This window comes from Gadus macrocephalus, chromosome 9, assembly GCF_031168955.1.
Source record: "Gadus macrocephalus chromosome 9, ASM3116895v1".
NCBI lineage: Eukaryota > Metazoa > Chordata > Actinopteri > Gadiformes > Gadidae > Gadus > Gadus macrocephalus.
Window position 1 is genome coordinate 7,901,444 of NC_082390.1, and position 16,524 is coordinate 7,917,967.

The 16,524-nt window shown below is 46.2% G+C and overlaps 1 protein-coding gene across 2 annotated transcripts; it reads right to left on the reverse strand.

Moving 5' to 3' along the window:
- Positions 1 to 458: 458 nt before the first annotated feature.
- cd44b (CD44 molecule (Indian blood group) b) lies at positions 459 to 8,196 on the reverse strand. 2 transcript variants are annotated; one of them, XM_060060585.1, is made up of 8 exons: positions 7,993 to 8,196; positions 7,370 to 7,512; positions 7,094 to 7,153; positions 6,363 to 6,716; positions 5,230 to 5,310; positions 3,810 to 3,890; positions 3,255 to 3,333; positions 459 to 2,580 (listed from the first exon to the last, which is right to left on the reverse strand). In XM_060060585.1, the coding sequence occupies exons 1-8, from the start codon at positions 8,082 to 8,084 to the stop codon at positions 2,358 to 2,360; spliced, it is 1,113 nt and encodes a 370-aa protein (XP_059916568.1). In that variant the 5' UTR covers positions 8,085 to 8,196; the 3' UTR covers positions 459 to 2,357. The 2 variants fall into 2 exon arrangements, with proteins under 2 accessions (XP_059916568.1, XP_059916569.1); XM_060060586.1 differs by lacking the exon at positions 5,230 to 5,310.
- Positions 8,197 to 16,524: the final 8,328 nt, after the last annotated feature.

Consider the following 16,524-nt stretch of genomic DNA (forward strand, 5'->3'; position numbering starts at 1 on the left):
GCTAGATGGATTACCTAAAACACTGAGGGAAGAGAGGCACTGATTGGTCATAAATTAGCCTGGAGTGGTCAAAATCAATATTGGTGTATACACAGGCAGGTGCAGTCAACTAGTAACAAATATGTCCCCCTTGATAATAGCTGATTGGCAGCTACGGCTTTTTTTTTTACAAAAAACTTAAATACACACTCTTAAATATTGCGGCCGATGTGTCGTACGTTTCTTTGCTCTGATCGGTTGTAGATGTGTCCAATTGCAACCAGAGGCATTGTCTTTGCCCCGAAATGAATTGAGAGGTTCTAGACTTATCTGGAACTTGTATGGCGATGTCAGGCTAAAGACCTTGCATTGTTGCATTGAATTTTGGTCCACGTTCGACTGAATCCCATCCTCTCACACTGTGTACCATTTGTACGTATGTACTGTATATTAAAAATAAAACACATGGACAACACATCTCTAATATACACATTTAATTCATCGGTTCACTTTACATATCATTTCAGCAACTTTTTTTTGAATTCATTACAGCCTCCTACGCTAATACAACTGCTGTTTCTTCAAAATAATCAATGTGAGAGAGAAAGCAGAAAAATCACAATAGGCCTATGCAACAGAAAGGAAGAAATCAATGAATTAATTAGCAGTGATTGTTGATGTCTTTGTTTCATTATGGAAACCAGGAGAATTATCCGCTGCCCAGCGTGCAATTCTATTTGCGGCACATAGCAAAAGGTGTCATCTCTGAAATTGAGGAAGGATAAAACTGCATATCAATGACGTGAAATGGTTTGGCTTTTTTTCTTTGAAACTCATCCAAACTGTCGTTTTCAGCAGACGACGAGACATAAATACGTACCCTTCACTTGGGTCTGTTCAAAAAGTGGAGTTGTGCCATCTTTTTTCCCTCAGGATCTTTTTCTCTCTTGTTGATGAAAGTGGCCTGATTGTTAATTATGCCCATGATATTATTAAGTCCCCCCCCACCCATTCACCCCTTCAATCAGTTTTCACCCTGAAAATAATAACACCTTTACCCTGTTGACGTTAATCAGTTCATCTGCAGGATTGTTGGAGCTACATCTCATCCCAAAACGGGTTCAAATATAAATATAGATCTTTTTTTTTGGACAAACCATACCGTCATATTGCCTACTCGATACCACTGTCATCTCACATACAATGCTAATCAACATCATATAATGCTACTTCAACTGCAAAATTATGGATCCGATACATGTAGATTCATGCAGTACGCATCTGGACTTGTCTAAAACTGGTAATTTCATTACTCCTTTAATTACTCAAATGCAACACTTTGTTATACAAACGAGATACAAGTGTATCCCACAATATTTCCTCGAAAAACTCACCCATATACATACATATCAGGTAGCTCACACTCATACACACACACACACACCCGCACTCGCAGGCGTGCACACACGCCCTAGCGGACACACACACAGTCAATGTTGTGTGACGACGTGTAACAGTGTGGCAGCCATTGCCAAGGCATCTTCAAAACATGGAGCTTATATACAGAGACAACCGAACAAGAAGCAGTATAAATTAAGTTAGTGACATCATGGTGTTCTCTTGAAAAAACACGAGAGCTCAACTTTAGTCCACAGGCAATGTCTAAAATATAAAAAAGATTGCAAAATATTTTAAGAAACGTTTAAAAGGTTTAAAGCGACACGTTGCGAGTTCAGACTAATTCAATCTGCAGCAAATTGAAATGAGACCAGATCAAAGAACAGAACTACTTTTCTTCAGTATTTGAAGACCCTCGTCAAACACACACACACACACACACGCACACACACACACACACACACACACACACACAGCAACACACCGAGCCATACCCTCAGCTCTAAAAGCCCACTCTCAGGCCATGTAGACACGGTGTTCCCTATACAAATACCATGAGAACACCACGGGAACAGGAAACATGACACATAATAATACATTCACACGCCCACCCACGCACGCATGCCGTCTCCGCTATGTTTCACGTGTTGAGCCGACAGCGCCGACCGGAGAAGATAGGAACTCAGCAAAATCTCGCTCAGGCTGCTTCTTACAGACCCTGTGCCATCAACCCCCCCCCTGTCCCCCCGTCCCGTCCCCAACCCCACCCATTACCCACCCCAGTTTAACTACCAGTATATCCAACCTCCCCCCCCCCCCCCACCCATTGTAACCACCAACCTATAACCCTTCCCGATACCATAAGATTGGTAATCACATCTTGGATTTAACTCCGATAACCCATCGCCTCCCCACCCCTCCCCGTATTACCCTCTACCCCGAGGTGCTCCATGGGACCCCCCCCCCCCGGCTGGCCCCCCTCAGGCGCCCTGCCGCTCCTTGTCGGAGGACTCCTCCAGGGTGATGACGGTGAACTCCTCGTCCCCCTTGCCGTTCTCCTGGATCTTCTCCTTGGTCATGAGGGTGACCATCTCCTGCTCCCTCTCCTGGGCGCGGGAGCTGGCCACCACCGCCGGGGCCCCGTTGCCCTCCCCGCCGTTGTCCTTGGAGGAGATCATCAGGGTCTGGTGCTTCCCAAACCAGCTGATAGAGGGGAGGAGGAGCGGGGAGACACAAGGACAGGGTGAGACCAGCACTCTCTCAGCCTCCATAGGGCTTTTTTGTAAAGCGATGGATAACAGGCAACAGTTCATTGGTTTGGATTGAGTTATTAAGGTGCTATCGAGGTGTGCATGAGGCATCTGGAAATGACGTTGCATGAAATCATTTACAATCTCACATCATTTAAGTCTATCGATTTCCTTCTATTGCTGCACGCCAATTTAAGGGGTGCGATTAACATACGTTTTGATATTTTCCTGACCAGATATTGGGTTTGCATGTAGTGAATACATCCCTCCGTGATTTGTTGTGCATCACTTTAAGTTAAAAGGAAACTATCAAGGTTGGCTTATACATAACCACATTATCATACATCATTATAAACGTATTTTTAATTTATAATATATATATATATATATATATATATATATATATATATATATATATGTATATATTGTGTAGGTGTGTGTCTACATTTGTTTTGAACTAAATGCCAGACTTGAAATAGCATAATATATTCTCAAAATTAAACGGAAATAAAAACACTATATGCAATGTCAGAGTTCGGTCACATCTCTGTGCAGCAGTTACATTTTTCTCATTCCCCATGTGACCGCACCATCCCGCACACGGGTAAATTCATCGGGCTCATTAACCTGTTTCGCTTAGCGACGGCTGCACAGATGAGAAGGACTGCGGCCACGGCAACAATCACACCAATGATCACCCACTTGCCTGTTGACGAAGGACAAACCAAAGACAGAGCTGATGAGGAAGGATAAGGGCAGACAGGAGCCCGAAAACAGAGCAGATAACACAGGGATCAGCTTTGTGTTAGAGGGAGGGGATCGGCCTGTGTACTGCGATGTAACTTCGTGGGAGGGCGGCCATTGCAGCCGTTTGAGGCGTAGGAACATTGGAACATGGCCATTGTGTTTGTGGTAATGTTGTGTTCCTCATCGTTTAGTAATCAATCAGAAAATGATTTGTCGTTATTGGGAGACATCGTCTGGGTTGATACTGCCACACGGTTTCTCATGTGAGAGTTGGCAGAATTATTGTTTTTATTAGCCTAGGTTATGGTACAGGCTATGTATGTTACAATACTTTTTTTTCCTCTCAAAATGGCCAGCAAAAACTCCCATGATGCCTTCTGATATACGAGTCCCTCGGGTGTAAGTCGAAGGCTGGTTCAGAGTTAATGAGCTTACTTGACGAGGCTTCCTCGGCTGAAGCTGGAGATTCCGTTGCCATGACGTTCATCCTGTTCCTGGACTCAGTCGGCAGTGGAACTGAGACAGAGACAGAACACCTTGTTAGGGGAACCTGCATGATGAAGCACACACACACACACACACACACACACAGATACACACACGCACACACGCTAACAAACACACACATATTCACACGCTCACATCCACACACACACACACACACACACACACACACACACACACACACACACACACACACACACACACACACACACACACACACACACACACACACACACATTTTCACACACAAACACACACACACATGAACAAACACATATTCACACACACGAATGCATGCACTCACTCACACACACGCACAAACGCACATGCTTACACACACAGACACAGATACGCAATGTGCACAATGTCAGTCCGTTCAACTAAATTAAAGGGATTTTTATTATTCATTATAGTGATGCAATATCAATATTTTTTACACTGATTGTCTGAATAGTCTACGGTGATCACAGTAAGAGTTTCTTATGTTTGGAGGTATAAACTTTTCCCTCATGGTGTCGCTTCGGTTTGAGATTTACTTTCTCTACACAACCGACACCAGGGGGAGTGCTGAGTTCTTCAAAGTTTCCTCGCTCTTCCAAAACCTGTTGCATTACCGTCGCCTGCATGGCTTCTCGAATCCACTCCACTCAAAGCTTGAACTCACACTCGTACTCATATCGCTGAGGTTTTAACTTTCTATGTTCCATTTACTATTGGTGATTGGAATAAAGTTTCTTGTGGTTTTTTTTTCAGAAAGGTATTCTTTTGAATCTAGACTATTATGCATGCGTGTGGTGTGTGTGCGTGTGTGCGTGGGTCTGGTGCTTCCCAAACCAGCTGATAGAGGGGAGGAGGAGCGGGGAGACACAAGGACAGGGTGAGACCAGCACTCTCTCAGCCTCCATAGGGCTTTTTTGTAAAGCGATGGATAACAGGCAACAGTTCATTGGTTTGGATTGAGTTATTAAGGTGCTATCGAGGGAGGGGATCGGCCTGTGTACTGCGATGTAACTTCGTGGGAGGGCGGCCATTGCAGCCGTTTGAGGCGTAGGAACATTGGAACATGGCCATTGTGTTTGTGGTAATGTTGTGTTCCTCATCGTTTAGTAATCAATCAGAAAATGATTTGTCGTTATTGGGAGACATCGTCTGGGTTGATACTGCCACACGGTTTCTCATGTGAGAGTTGGCAGAATTATTGTTTTTATTAGCCTAGGTTATGGTACAGGCTATGTATGTTACAATACTTTTTTTTCCTCTCAAAATGGCCAGCAAAAACTCCCATGATGCCTTCTGATATACGAGTCCCTCGGGTGTAAGTCGAAGGCTGGTTCAGAGTTAATGAGCTTACTTGACGAGGCTTCCTCGGCTGAAGCTGGAGATTCCGTTGCCATGACGTTCATCCTGTTCCTGGACTCAGTCGGCAGTGGAACTGAGACAGAGACAGAACACCTTGTTAGGGGAACCTGCATGATGAAGCACACACACACACACACACACAGATACACACACGCACACACGCTAACAAACACACACATATTCACACGCTCACATCCACACACACACACACACACACACACACACACACACACACACACACACACACACACACACACACACACACACACACACACACACACACACACACATTTTCACACACAAACACACACACACATGAACAAACACATATTCACACACACGAATGCATGCACTCACTCACACACACGCACAAACGCACATGCTTACACACACAGACACAGATACGCAATGTGCACAATGTCAGTCCGTTCAACTAAATTAAAGGGATTTTTATTATTCATTATAGTGATGCAATATCAATATTTTTTACACTGATTGTCTGAATAGTCTACGGTGATCACAGTAAGAGTTTCTTATGTTTGGAGGTATAAACTTTTCCCTCATGGTGTCGCTTCGGATTGAGATTTACTTTCTCTACACAACCGACACCAGGGGGAGTGCTGAGTTCTTCAAAGTTTCCTCGCTCTTCCAAAACCTGTTGCATTACCGTCGCCTGCATGGCTTCTCGAATCCACTCCACTCAAAGCTTGAACTCACACTCGTACTCATATCGCTGAGGTTTTAACTTTCTATGTTCCATTTACTATTGGTGATTGGAATAAAGTTTCTTGTGTTTTTTTTTTCAGAAAGGTATTCTTTTGAATCTAGACTATTATGCATGCGTGTGGTGTGTGTGCGTGTGTGCATGCATGTGAATGCCTTTCTGTGTGTATGTGTTCATGTGTCTGTGTGTGTGCATGCATGTGTGTTTTTGTGTGTGCATGCATGTGTGTGTCTGTGTGTGTGTGCATGCATGTGCCTGCATGTGTGTGTGTGTGTGTGTGTGTGTGTGTGTGTGTGTGTGTGTGTGTGTGTGTGTGTGTGTGTGTGTGTGTGTGTGTGTGTGTGTGTGTGTGTGTGTGCCTGCATGTTTTTGTACGCATCAGATATGCTCTCTATCCTCACCTTCCTCCCCATCCTTCACCGTTTCCCTCTCAGGCTCAGGCTTGGGCTCAGTGTACTCCCGGGGGTGATAGTGGGTGGGGTCAACCTCCACGGTCTCCATCTCCTCCGGGTAGTTGGTGGTGGTGGGGGGCGTCTCCTCCTCCGAGGTTGTGGACATCATGCCAGACCCGGCCTGCGTCTCCCCCCCCGTCACCATCGCCCTCGGGGTGGGGGTGGTGTCCTCACCCGCCGCCTCGGACGGGGTGGGCTGGGCAGTGGCGTTGACCGGGAACTCGAGATCCACCGGGACGTCCGTGGAGGCCCAGGCGATCGTCTGGTTGTGGGCTTTGGTTCCGTCCGAGAGGTCGTCTGAGTCTGTGTGCAGCGGGGAGAGAGGAGAACGTCAGGGCGGCGCACGCGGGCGACGGGACGCCACGAGACGGACGACGTGAGACCGGGCGATGGCGGTCCTGGGACCTTTTCAACGGCACGTCGTAGTCCCAACATGAAGATGTTTGATGCTTGACGTTACAAATAGTGCTTAGCATTGTGTAGCGTCTTACCGTAGCGATCTTTGTTGTATACAGGGAATGGGTTAACCTAGCGTGTGTTGGTGCTTGGCACTTGGTTCTATGAGTCTCCTTTCTGCTCTGACTGAAAAAATTTACTTGTACCTGCTAAACGCCCTGAGTAAAAGTAAAATGTAAGGGGTACCCTGAGTAAAGATCGGGGAGAACTGGACAAGGACTGACCTGATTCCTCCGCAGGCTCGCCGCTGTCGATTTTCTTTGAACAGTTCATGCCCTTATCAGCTGGGGGGGTGGGGGATAGAGGAATAGGTTGATCAACATTCATTTGAAACACAAATTATACCATATTGACAAATCAAATATCAAAATCAACAATGCATTTAATTTAACATTACACCCTGTGAAGTGTTAATGAAGCCAGTTAGAGGTTCTAGGGGTATTTTGTTGTGTTAGAAGGGCGTTTTGCCAACAGAACGATGGGCCGTGTACTGTAGTCACCATTCTTATCGTAGCAATAGGCATCAGATTTATCCGAGGGACTTTCCACAGCACGGACGATGAACCCTGTGGTGTTCTTGGCACAGTTCTCATGGCGGTGGCGTCTGAGGATGACGATGGACTGGTCGCTGATCCAGCCATTCCTGGGAAGACACAGCAGGGCCCTTATCATTTCCCGACACGCCTTTATTTTGTCCGGACAGTAATGTTCCCGCAAAAATAGGATTTTGGACGCTTCCTGTCCGAAAAACGTCAACTGTGTATCTTAAAAGGTTGATATTATGCCTCCAGCAGTGAGTGTGATTAGCCATGATAAGCCATTTGAAAATCGGCCATGTGTTTAGACTACAAGTGGGCGTGTCCTGCTAGATGTATGCTGGATAGATCAGTCTACCAGCCTACCCAGTGGACTGTGGCAAATGTTGCATATCTATCCATCATCTAAGTGGACATGCCCACTCTGGATGTCACTAATGATGGCAGAGGGAAGGGCTCGTAATGGCTAATCACACTCACACCTGGTGGCCTAATATCACCCCTTTAAGAGATACAAACACCCAATGGCAGAGAGAACCAGGCAGCTACTCTAACTGACCCCGGTTAGCATCATCCCAGTTGTGTACCTGCATGTTTCCATAGAGATGTTATAGGCTCCCTGCAGCTGCTCCCGATTGGCCAAGGTGCTCCCGAGCTGCTCGCACACCTGGGTTGCCATGGCGAAGGTGAGCGCGTATCGCTTGGCGCCCTCCAACTGGAACACGCCCGCATAGCTACAGCTCCGGGACTTGACTGGAGGAGGGAGAGAGAGGGAGAGAGAGAGGGAGAGAGAGAGAGAGAGAGAGGGTCAGGCACCTTTGGGGAGACGACAGGTGGGACTGAGTTTCCCACGGGGGTCAGCTAGTTTCCTTCCTTTTGGATTCAATGTACAATGAAGAGGAGTGGTAGTTGGAGGTACAACGAGTTGGCTGGTAACCAGAAGGTTGCTAGTTCGATCCCCAGCTCCTCCTAGCCGAGTGTCGAGGTGTTCCTGAGCAAGACGCCTCACCCTAATTGCTCCCGACGAGCTGGTTGTCACCTTGCGTGATTGACACCGCCGTCGGTGTGTTAAAGTTTGCTTGAATGGGTTAATGTTATGTATTCAATATTGTGAAGCACATTTACCATTTACCAAAGTTGTATTGAACTCATTTGAAAGTCAATTATGACGGTGAAGAGAGGAAGCAGCTGTTTTTTTGTCGAAAGGATTACACAGGGCATAAGTATTAGCAGACGCAGACAAGTGAATAACCTGTCAGTAGTATGCACAAGAGATGCAGTATACAAAGTTACACAAACAAACAAACAAAGAAACCACCACTCATCTCGGGTACAGATAGCAGGGCCTCTTCCATATAGAGCCACAGCAAATGATTGCTGATATTGAGCAGTAGTTATCTCCCTGCTGGCCCTTCCTCTGGGACCCACCCATCATCTGAGGGCCCCCCCTACTGCCAGCTTATGAACACAGCCCCAAACTATAGCCTAGCCGTGCTTTGCTTGGACTAAAAGGCACTTGTAGTCCAAACACATCCCTTTCATTATAACAAGGGAACAACATGCATGGATTGGCACGGGAATGTTTGGTACATTCTCGTTTTGGGGGTTGATCAAGGGCTGCGATGTCCTTGGCTATACTATCCACTATTGTGTCGTGCCAGGCAATGTAGTGTCCTCTATGAACTTAGCAGCATCTCAGAATGTGTGGCATGCAGTTCAGTTATCTGTTTGCGATCATGGTGGGGACAGTAGTGCGGTCTTTGCAGGATACCAGATGGAAAGGCTTAGCTGGGCTAGAAGGATCTGTAATCTCGCTTTTATGGCAAAAACGACTAATGCCGCTTTTCCACTGCATGGTACCAGCTCGACACGACTCGACTCAGCTCGCATTTTTTGCGTTTCCACCGCGGTACCATGGTATCTGGTACCTGAAGTGGCTGCTTTTTCTAGTACCTACTCGCTCTAGGTTCCAAGCGAGCTGAGCCGATGCTAAAAGGTGACGTCGGCAGACGGCCGGCGACTGATTGGCCAGAGAGTGTGACGAAGTCACGAGAGCGACATGGCAACCATGCTGGTAACATCCATAGCAGCGCCGCAGCCAACATGTTCCACTTCTCCAACTTCTTCAACATGCCAGCTAATAATAGTAATGCGATCGATGTCCTCCATTGTTGTTATGTGGGTTCTGTCCATGTGTGGGTTGCGTATGTGTTGTTTGCGTCGCGTACACAAATACGTCACGGCCCTTTCGCGCAGCCGACCCCGCCCACGTCCAGGAGGTACTATTTGCGGTGGAAAACGACCCGTGCTGCTACCGTACCGTGTCGAGTCGTGTCGAGTCGAGTCATGTCGAGTCGAGCTACATGTGCGGTGGAAAAGCGGCATATGATCTCGTGCATCGTTGTGTTTTGGAATCTAGTGGTACACACATTAACACAAAACACACACACAAACACAAACAAACACATACACACACACGTACACACATAAAGTGTCTTTCAAACGAACAGATTAATAACGTTATTTTCTTCATGACAGATTTTCCAAAATGTTTTAACTACAGTGTTACACTTTACCCTCACCCTTACCCACAGCCCTAACACCTTACCCCAACTCTTAACACCTTACCCCACCCAAAACCCTTACAACTTACCCCAACCCTGACCCCTAAAACCTGACCCTGGATCCCATCCTAACACCCAACCCTAACCCCAGCTCAACCCCTAACCTCAACCCCCTTTCTGCGAAAACAGGAAGTCAGCAACCCCCCCCATTTCCGATTGATCAACTTTGGTGGCTTTGGTTTATGCGGTATCCGTGGTGACGCAGGCGTGTGTTGAGAAACAGAGGCCCTACTGGGAAAAAAAAACTAAAAACTGCGATGCTCTTCAAAGATACACAAATAATTTTAACCTGAGGAGCAATATTGTTATGATGTTCATAATGCATGGAGAATAAGATCAAAACACAAACCTCCAGAAGGGTCCAAAGCAGAATAGATGAAGACAAATATATAGTTAATGTTATTCACTTTATTTATCCTTTATCTAGCAAGGCAGATCCCATTGAGACACAGTATCTCTTCTTCCAGGGAATCCTGGACCTAATGGTAACTTGTAGTAGGTAAGATCTAAACAAAAAACGAAACATTATAAAATAGCGGTACACAGCCAGGTGCAAGCCTTCGACAGACTGAAGACGGAGAAGACATGGACGGAGTTGTAAAGAAATTGAGAGCGCCCTCCATTGATTCATTCCATTAAGTCTTTGAACCAATAAAAGTTCTCACTGAATATTCATGTCTTCATGTCCGTGAATCTGTGAGCACAGGATTAAATACAGTACATTCAACACATCAGAGGGTGTCAAGTGTTGGGGCTGGTTCAGATTGTTCTGACGTTTCCTAACATGACAGAGGAATGGTGGGTCTCAGAGGTCTGTCTCCCTTTTTACATGAGTTTCAGTTAAACCCGGAGGATATAAAAGTGACGGTTGAAACAATGAAACCAGAGTTGAGCTTTCTGTTGGGTGTTTGCCGAATCCACCAATGCTGAGACGTTAGTACTCGTGGTTTCACTAAACTTCCCCTGACACACCCATCACGTGTCACGCACACACAGTCATTTGGCCAGCACCCACACACACACCCACGCACACACACACACACACACACACACACACACACACACACACACACACACACACACACACACACACACACACACACACACACACACACACACACACACACACACACAAATGCAAACACACACAGGCACAAACAGAAAAAATTATGAACACACAAACACACTCCCTCCACTTCCCTCTATTTGATATACAAACATCTCCATCTTACTTTTTCATTTTCCCTCTCTCTCTCTCTCTCTCTCTCTCTCTCTCTCTCTCTCTCTCTCTCTCTCTCTTTCAAAGACAGAGACAATCCATAAACACTTATTCCCCCCCCCACACACACACACGCACATGAGCTTGTGTGAACTTGTGCGTTAGTGTGTGTGTGCGTGCGTGTGTGTGTGTGTGTGTGTGTTTTGTGCTCCCGGAGCGATCACAGCAAACCCGCTCAATTCGGGTGAACTCAAACATCCATCACAGGACTTTCCATTCACATGCAGAGTGGAGGCTCCTGGACGTCAGTCCTCATGGGCCCAGGCAGCGACTCCTCCACAGCCTTCTGTTGTCTCTAAATGGGGCTAAAGGAGAGGGCAGAGCAGCTCTTGGCTGTACTGAGAGTGAGTGAACAGAGGCAGAGTGACAGAGTGTCCTGCCAACAGCCTCACTCCTGGGCAGGCCAGCTTCACCTCTCTCTCTCTCTCTTGCTCTTGCTGCCTCTCTTTTTCTCTCTTTTGCTGTCTCTCTCTCTGACTCTCTCTCTCTTGCTCTCTCATTGTCTTTTAGAGAATTTAGCAGACACTTTTATCCAAAGGGACTTACAATAAGTACATTAAATAAGCACAATAAGTACAGTACTCTCGCTCTCTCTCTTGATCTCTCTCTTGATCTCTCTCTCTCTTTCTCTGTCTCTTTTTCTGTCTCTCCCTCTCTCTCTCTCGATGGCTGCTTTTGTTGAATTGTCGGTAGTGTTATTTTGTTTATTTGCCTTTAAATGTAAAGAAACAATGATTATCTCTTGGGTGTGATGTGTTTGTGTAGTAAGTTGTGCTTGGAAGCACCCCTCCACTTATAATTCAAACAATTTATTCAAAGCAATGATTGGCCGGTTCTGTCTTAAAAAAAAGATTATTTCTGCATATCTCAATCATGACAGTTGATAGCGTGAGAGCCTCACTCATGACCAAATTTACAACCACACATACACACACGCACAACACACACAGACAAACACCCAGACGCACCACACAAACTCTAACCAACAGACACGCACACAAACCCACACACATGTCCACACACACGCACACCAACAGGCACACACACACACACACACACACACACACACACACACACACACACACACACACACACACACACACACACACACACACACACACACACACACACACACACACAAAAACTTTAACTTCTCCAAACAGTTTGTTGTCATTGATTTACGTTTTAAGATTAGATACAACTTTGGAGATAAAGAGATAAGTTAAAACATCACACATTTGCAAACAGGTCTTGCAATGCTATGCCAATGACAGCAGTACAAATTAAAAAGAGAGGAAAATAACAATAAAGCTATCTCTTTATAATATGTCCCACACAGCGGACACACAGACTAACATGCCCAAACTGAGTAAGGCACGCTCTCATCTCAGAGAATTCCTCCACTGTAGATTTTCTACACAGTTGAATTCAGCTACACATTTAATTTTTAGCTCTTAAATAATCAAAGAGGCCCCGACCTTGGTGAGCTCATAGCAGGCTACGGGCGCAGCTACATGCTAAACACACTGCTGAACACAACGCTACATGCTAAGCACACTGCACATGTCCCAGGGAAGGAGTCCCTCTGGCCTTCACACTGAAAGGCTGTATTGTCCCCTTCTGAGGCCCCCACCCGTCCACCCCTAACCCCATCCATGCACAGAGCATCTCCACCCTAATCAAACACCACCCCTCGCTATCAATGGCTCTTCAGAGACCTCCTGGGGAAGAAGAGCCGCGTGACGGTCAGCATGACTCCGCCCTTCCCCGCCCCGCGGGTTGACGGAGCTCGGAGAAAACCCCTCGTTATGTCTGGCGCTTAAATCCCTTTAATTTTCTGACGGAGGGACACGGACACAGCCGCAGAGCAGCATACGGATGAACTACGGTGCTGTATCTTAATGTAGAAGATGTGTTTGGAGTTTGGATCTAATGGTGACACTGAGGCGTTAGGGTGTGAGGGACCGATGGAGACACCTCGCTTAACCCTAACCCCGACCACAACAACTGACCCTTAACCCAAACCCTAACATCTGACTCTAACCCCAACATCTGACCCTGACTCTAGCCCCAACATCTGACCCTAACCCCAACCATAACATCTAACCCAAATCCCAACCCTCACATCTAACCCTAACCTCAACCCTAGTGCCTGACACTAACCCCAACCCTAATATTTAACATCATATGGTATGTAGCATCATGCAATATGTAGCATATGTTGTGAATATTTTCGACTGCAGCTGTCCGTATTCTTTACTTGGTTCTTTTTGCCTTTCTACGCATATATTTTTTATACCCAAATCCCAAATGCTCTGCCTGGGATTCATTCATAGACACACAGACACACACACACACACACACACATGTAAATGCACAGGGATACACAGACAGACACACACACACACACACACACGCACGCACGCACTTACGCACGCACGCACGCACACACACACACACACACACACACACACACACACACACACACACACACACACACACACACACACACACACACACATAAACGCACACACACACATACACACACACACACACACACACACACACACACACACACACACACACACACACACACACACACACACACACACACACACACACACCAGACACACACACACACACACACACACACACACAGACCATAGCCTCAGCAGAAGGTCACATGAAGATCACTATATATCTATCTATTTATCTAATTAAAATCTGAGTGAACTTCATTCAACATGCGCTCTTGATTCGCTTGTCTCTAAAAGCAGATTATGTTTCTGCAAAATACTGTCAGCATGTAAACATTTGGCAGTGACCTTGAATAATTTAGGAACTACAATATGAAATGGAACACCATATTTCAGCCATTTTGTTTTTGTGGAAAAACCTTTTTGTTTGTAATGGCTGCCGGTGACCAGAGCAACGTGTGGCTGTCGTTTGCTGAACTCAAGAATCCTCGGCTCAGAGGATACGCAAAACGCACAAATTACAATCTTTATAAGGCGTCCACGTCACCAAATCGACTTCAGTCAGTCAGTTGCAATAAAAACGCCCAAATATCTCAGTTTGAATTGTTTTTTAAAGTGTTGTCGAGCTGTTATCAAGAGTATGAGCAACCACTCGAATCGGAATAAAAGATCAATACCAGTCGTTTGATCATTACACAAAAAAAGGAACAAAACGACTTTCCACACACTAAAAACATAAAAAAACATAAAGATTGGATCGCATCTGAGAATAAATAAGGTTAGATGATTGGTCACATGGCCAATGAGCTATGGCTCTGGAAGGTTTTTAGGTGGTGGGACAACAGCCCAGATGAGATCTTTCATCCGTCTCATTCAGAAAGACATAAAAAAAACACAACTATATAAATAACCCCACCACTGGCAGCCCAGCAAAGTGAACCAGGACTAAGATTCAATACTGGACCCCCGGCTCGTGACTTTCAAAGCGCTACGGCGACAGAGGACACACAAGTGAACACAAGGAGGAGGGGAAAGAGAAAGTATATAAAATGTCAGCACAAAGAGCTGCTTTTACACGGGTGGGGGTGTGGGTGGGGGTGAGGGTGGTGGAGGCGGGTTCCACGTGTCCACGGGTCCCTGCTGGGGGGCCTATTGGGAGTCTGGTGAAGCACAAGCCCTCTTTGTGGTGGTGTACACCCCCACTTTCTCTCCCCACCCCCACCCTCTCCCCCCACCCCTCACCTTGAAAGCGGACACATGCAGGTACATGTGGGGACCTGCCTTCACCCGAGCACGGTGGAACTGTTGGCCAGAATGTTTGTGCGTGTGTGTGTGTTCGCGTTTGTGTGTGTGTGTGTTTGTGTGTGTGTATGTGAGTGTATGTGAGTTTGTGTGTGTGTGTGTGTGTGTGTGTGTGTGTGTGTGTGTGTGTGTGTGTGTGTGTGTGTGTGTGTGTTTGTGTGTTTGTGTGTGTGTGTCTGTCGCTGCCTAAAAAATGCTGGCATTTCAAAGTAAGAAAGGAAAAGAAAGAGAATATGGTGCTTTTTAATATGGTACATACAGTTTTATATTATTATTGATATTATTATTTTTAAAATAATATCATATCTTCATCCACACTGAGATAGCTAGCCTGCATCTGAGGTCAAACCACATTTTCCATCAATGTTTGCCGAAACATGATGGAAGGGATGAAAGATGGCGAGAGATTTAAAAACAAAAAGCAACCCAAAAAACTGTCTTCCGAACCGGCACTGTTGGCATCTTAGATAGACAGAAGGTCACACACACACGGACAAAGACAGGCTGACAGACAGACAAACAGACAGAAACACACACACACACACACACACACACACACACACACACACACACACACACACACACACACACACACACACACACACACACAGACCCGTTACAGAAGTATAAAAGGATGTAGGAAAGCACGTGTTGGCAATGGCAATGTGTGTGTGTAAGTATGTGTGTGGGGTTGAGTGTTTGTGTGTGTGTGTGTGTGTGTGTGTGTGTGTGTGTGTGTGTGTGTGTGTGTGTGTGTGTGTGTGTGTGCGCGTGTGTGTGTGTGCGCGTGTGTGTGTGTGTGCACGTGTGTGTGTGTGTGTGAGTGTGGTTGTGTGTGTGTGTGGTTGTGTGTGTTTGGTTGTGTGCTAGTGTGGTTGTGTGTGAGTGTTGTAGTATGTGTGTGTGTGTGGTTGTGTGTGTTTGGTTGTGTGTTCTAAGAGGTGGGGTTAGGACTAAGTCCACCTCTAATCCCTGCTCTCATGTTCTGAAGTGGAGCACGCTCACTCCACACATTCTCTAAACACTCTCAATAGCGCACCGATCTGTGACGGCGTCTGGAGATGGTTGAGCCGGCAGCACAACCAAACATAAGTCATTGTTAACCCTCACACACACACACACACACACACACACACACACACACACACACACACACACACACACACACACACACACACACACACACACACACACACACACACACACACACACACACACACACAAACACCCCTGAGAGATGCGGTAAGGGGGATGCAGACCTGTTTGAATCAAGACCAAGTTCCCCACAGAGCCTGTTTCGCTCCGAGGCGTGACACAGAGCCAATCAAAAGCTCTGGCAGAGAGCGCACATGGGGAAGAGAGACAAAGAGAGAGAGAGAGAGAGAGAGAGAGAGAGAGAGAGAGAGAGAGAGAGAGAGAAGAGCGAGAGAGATGGAG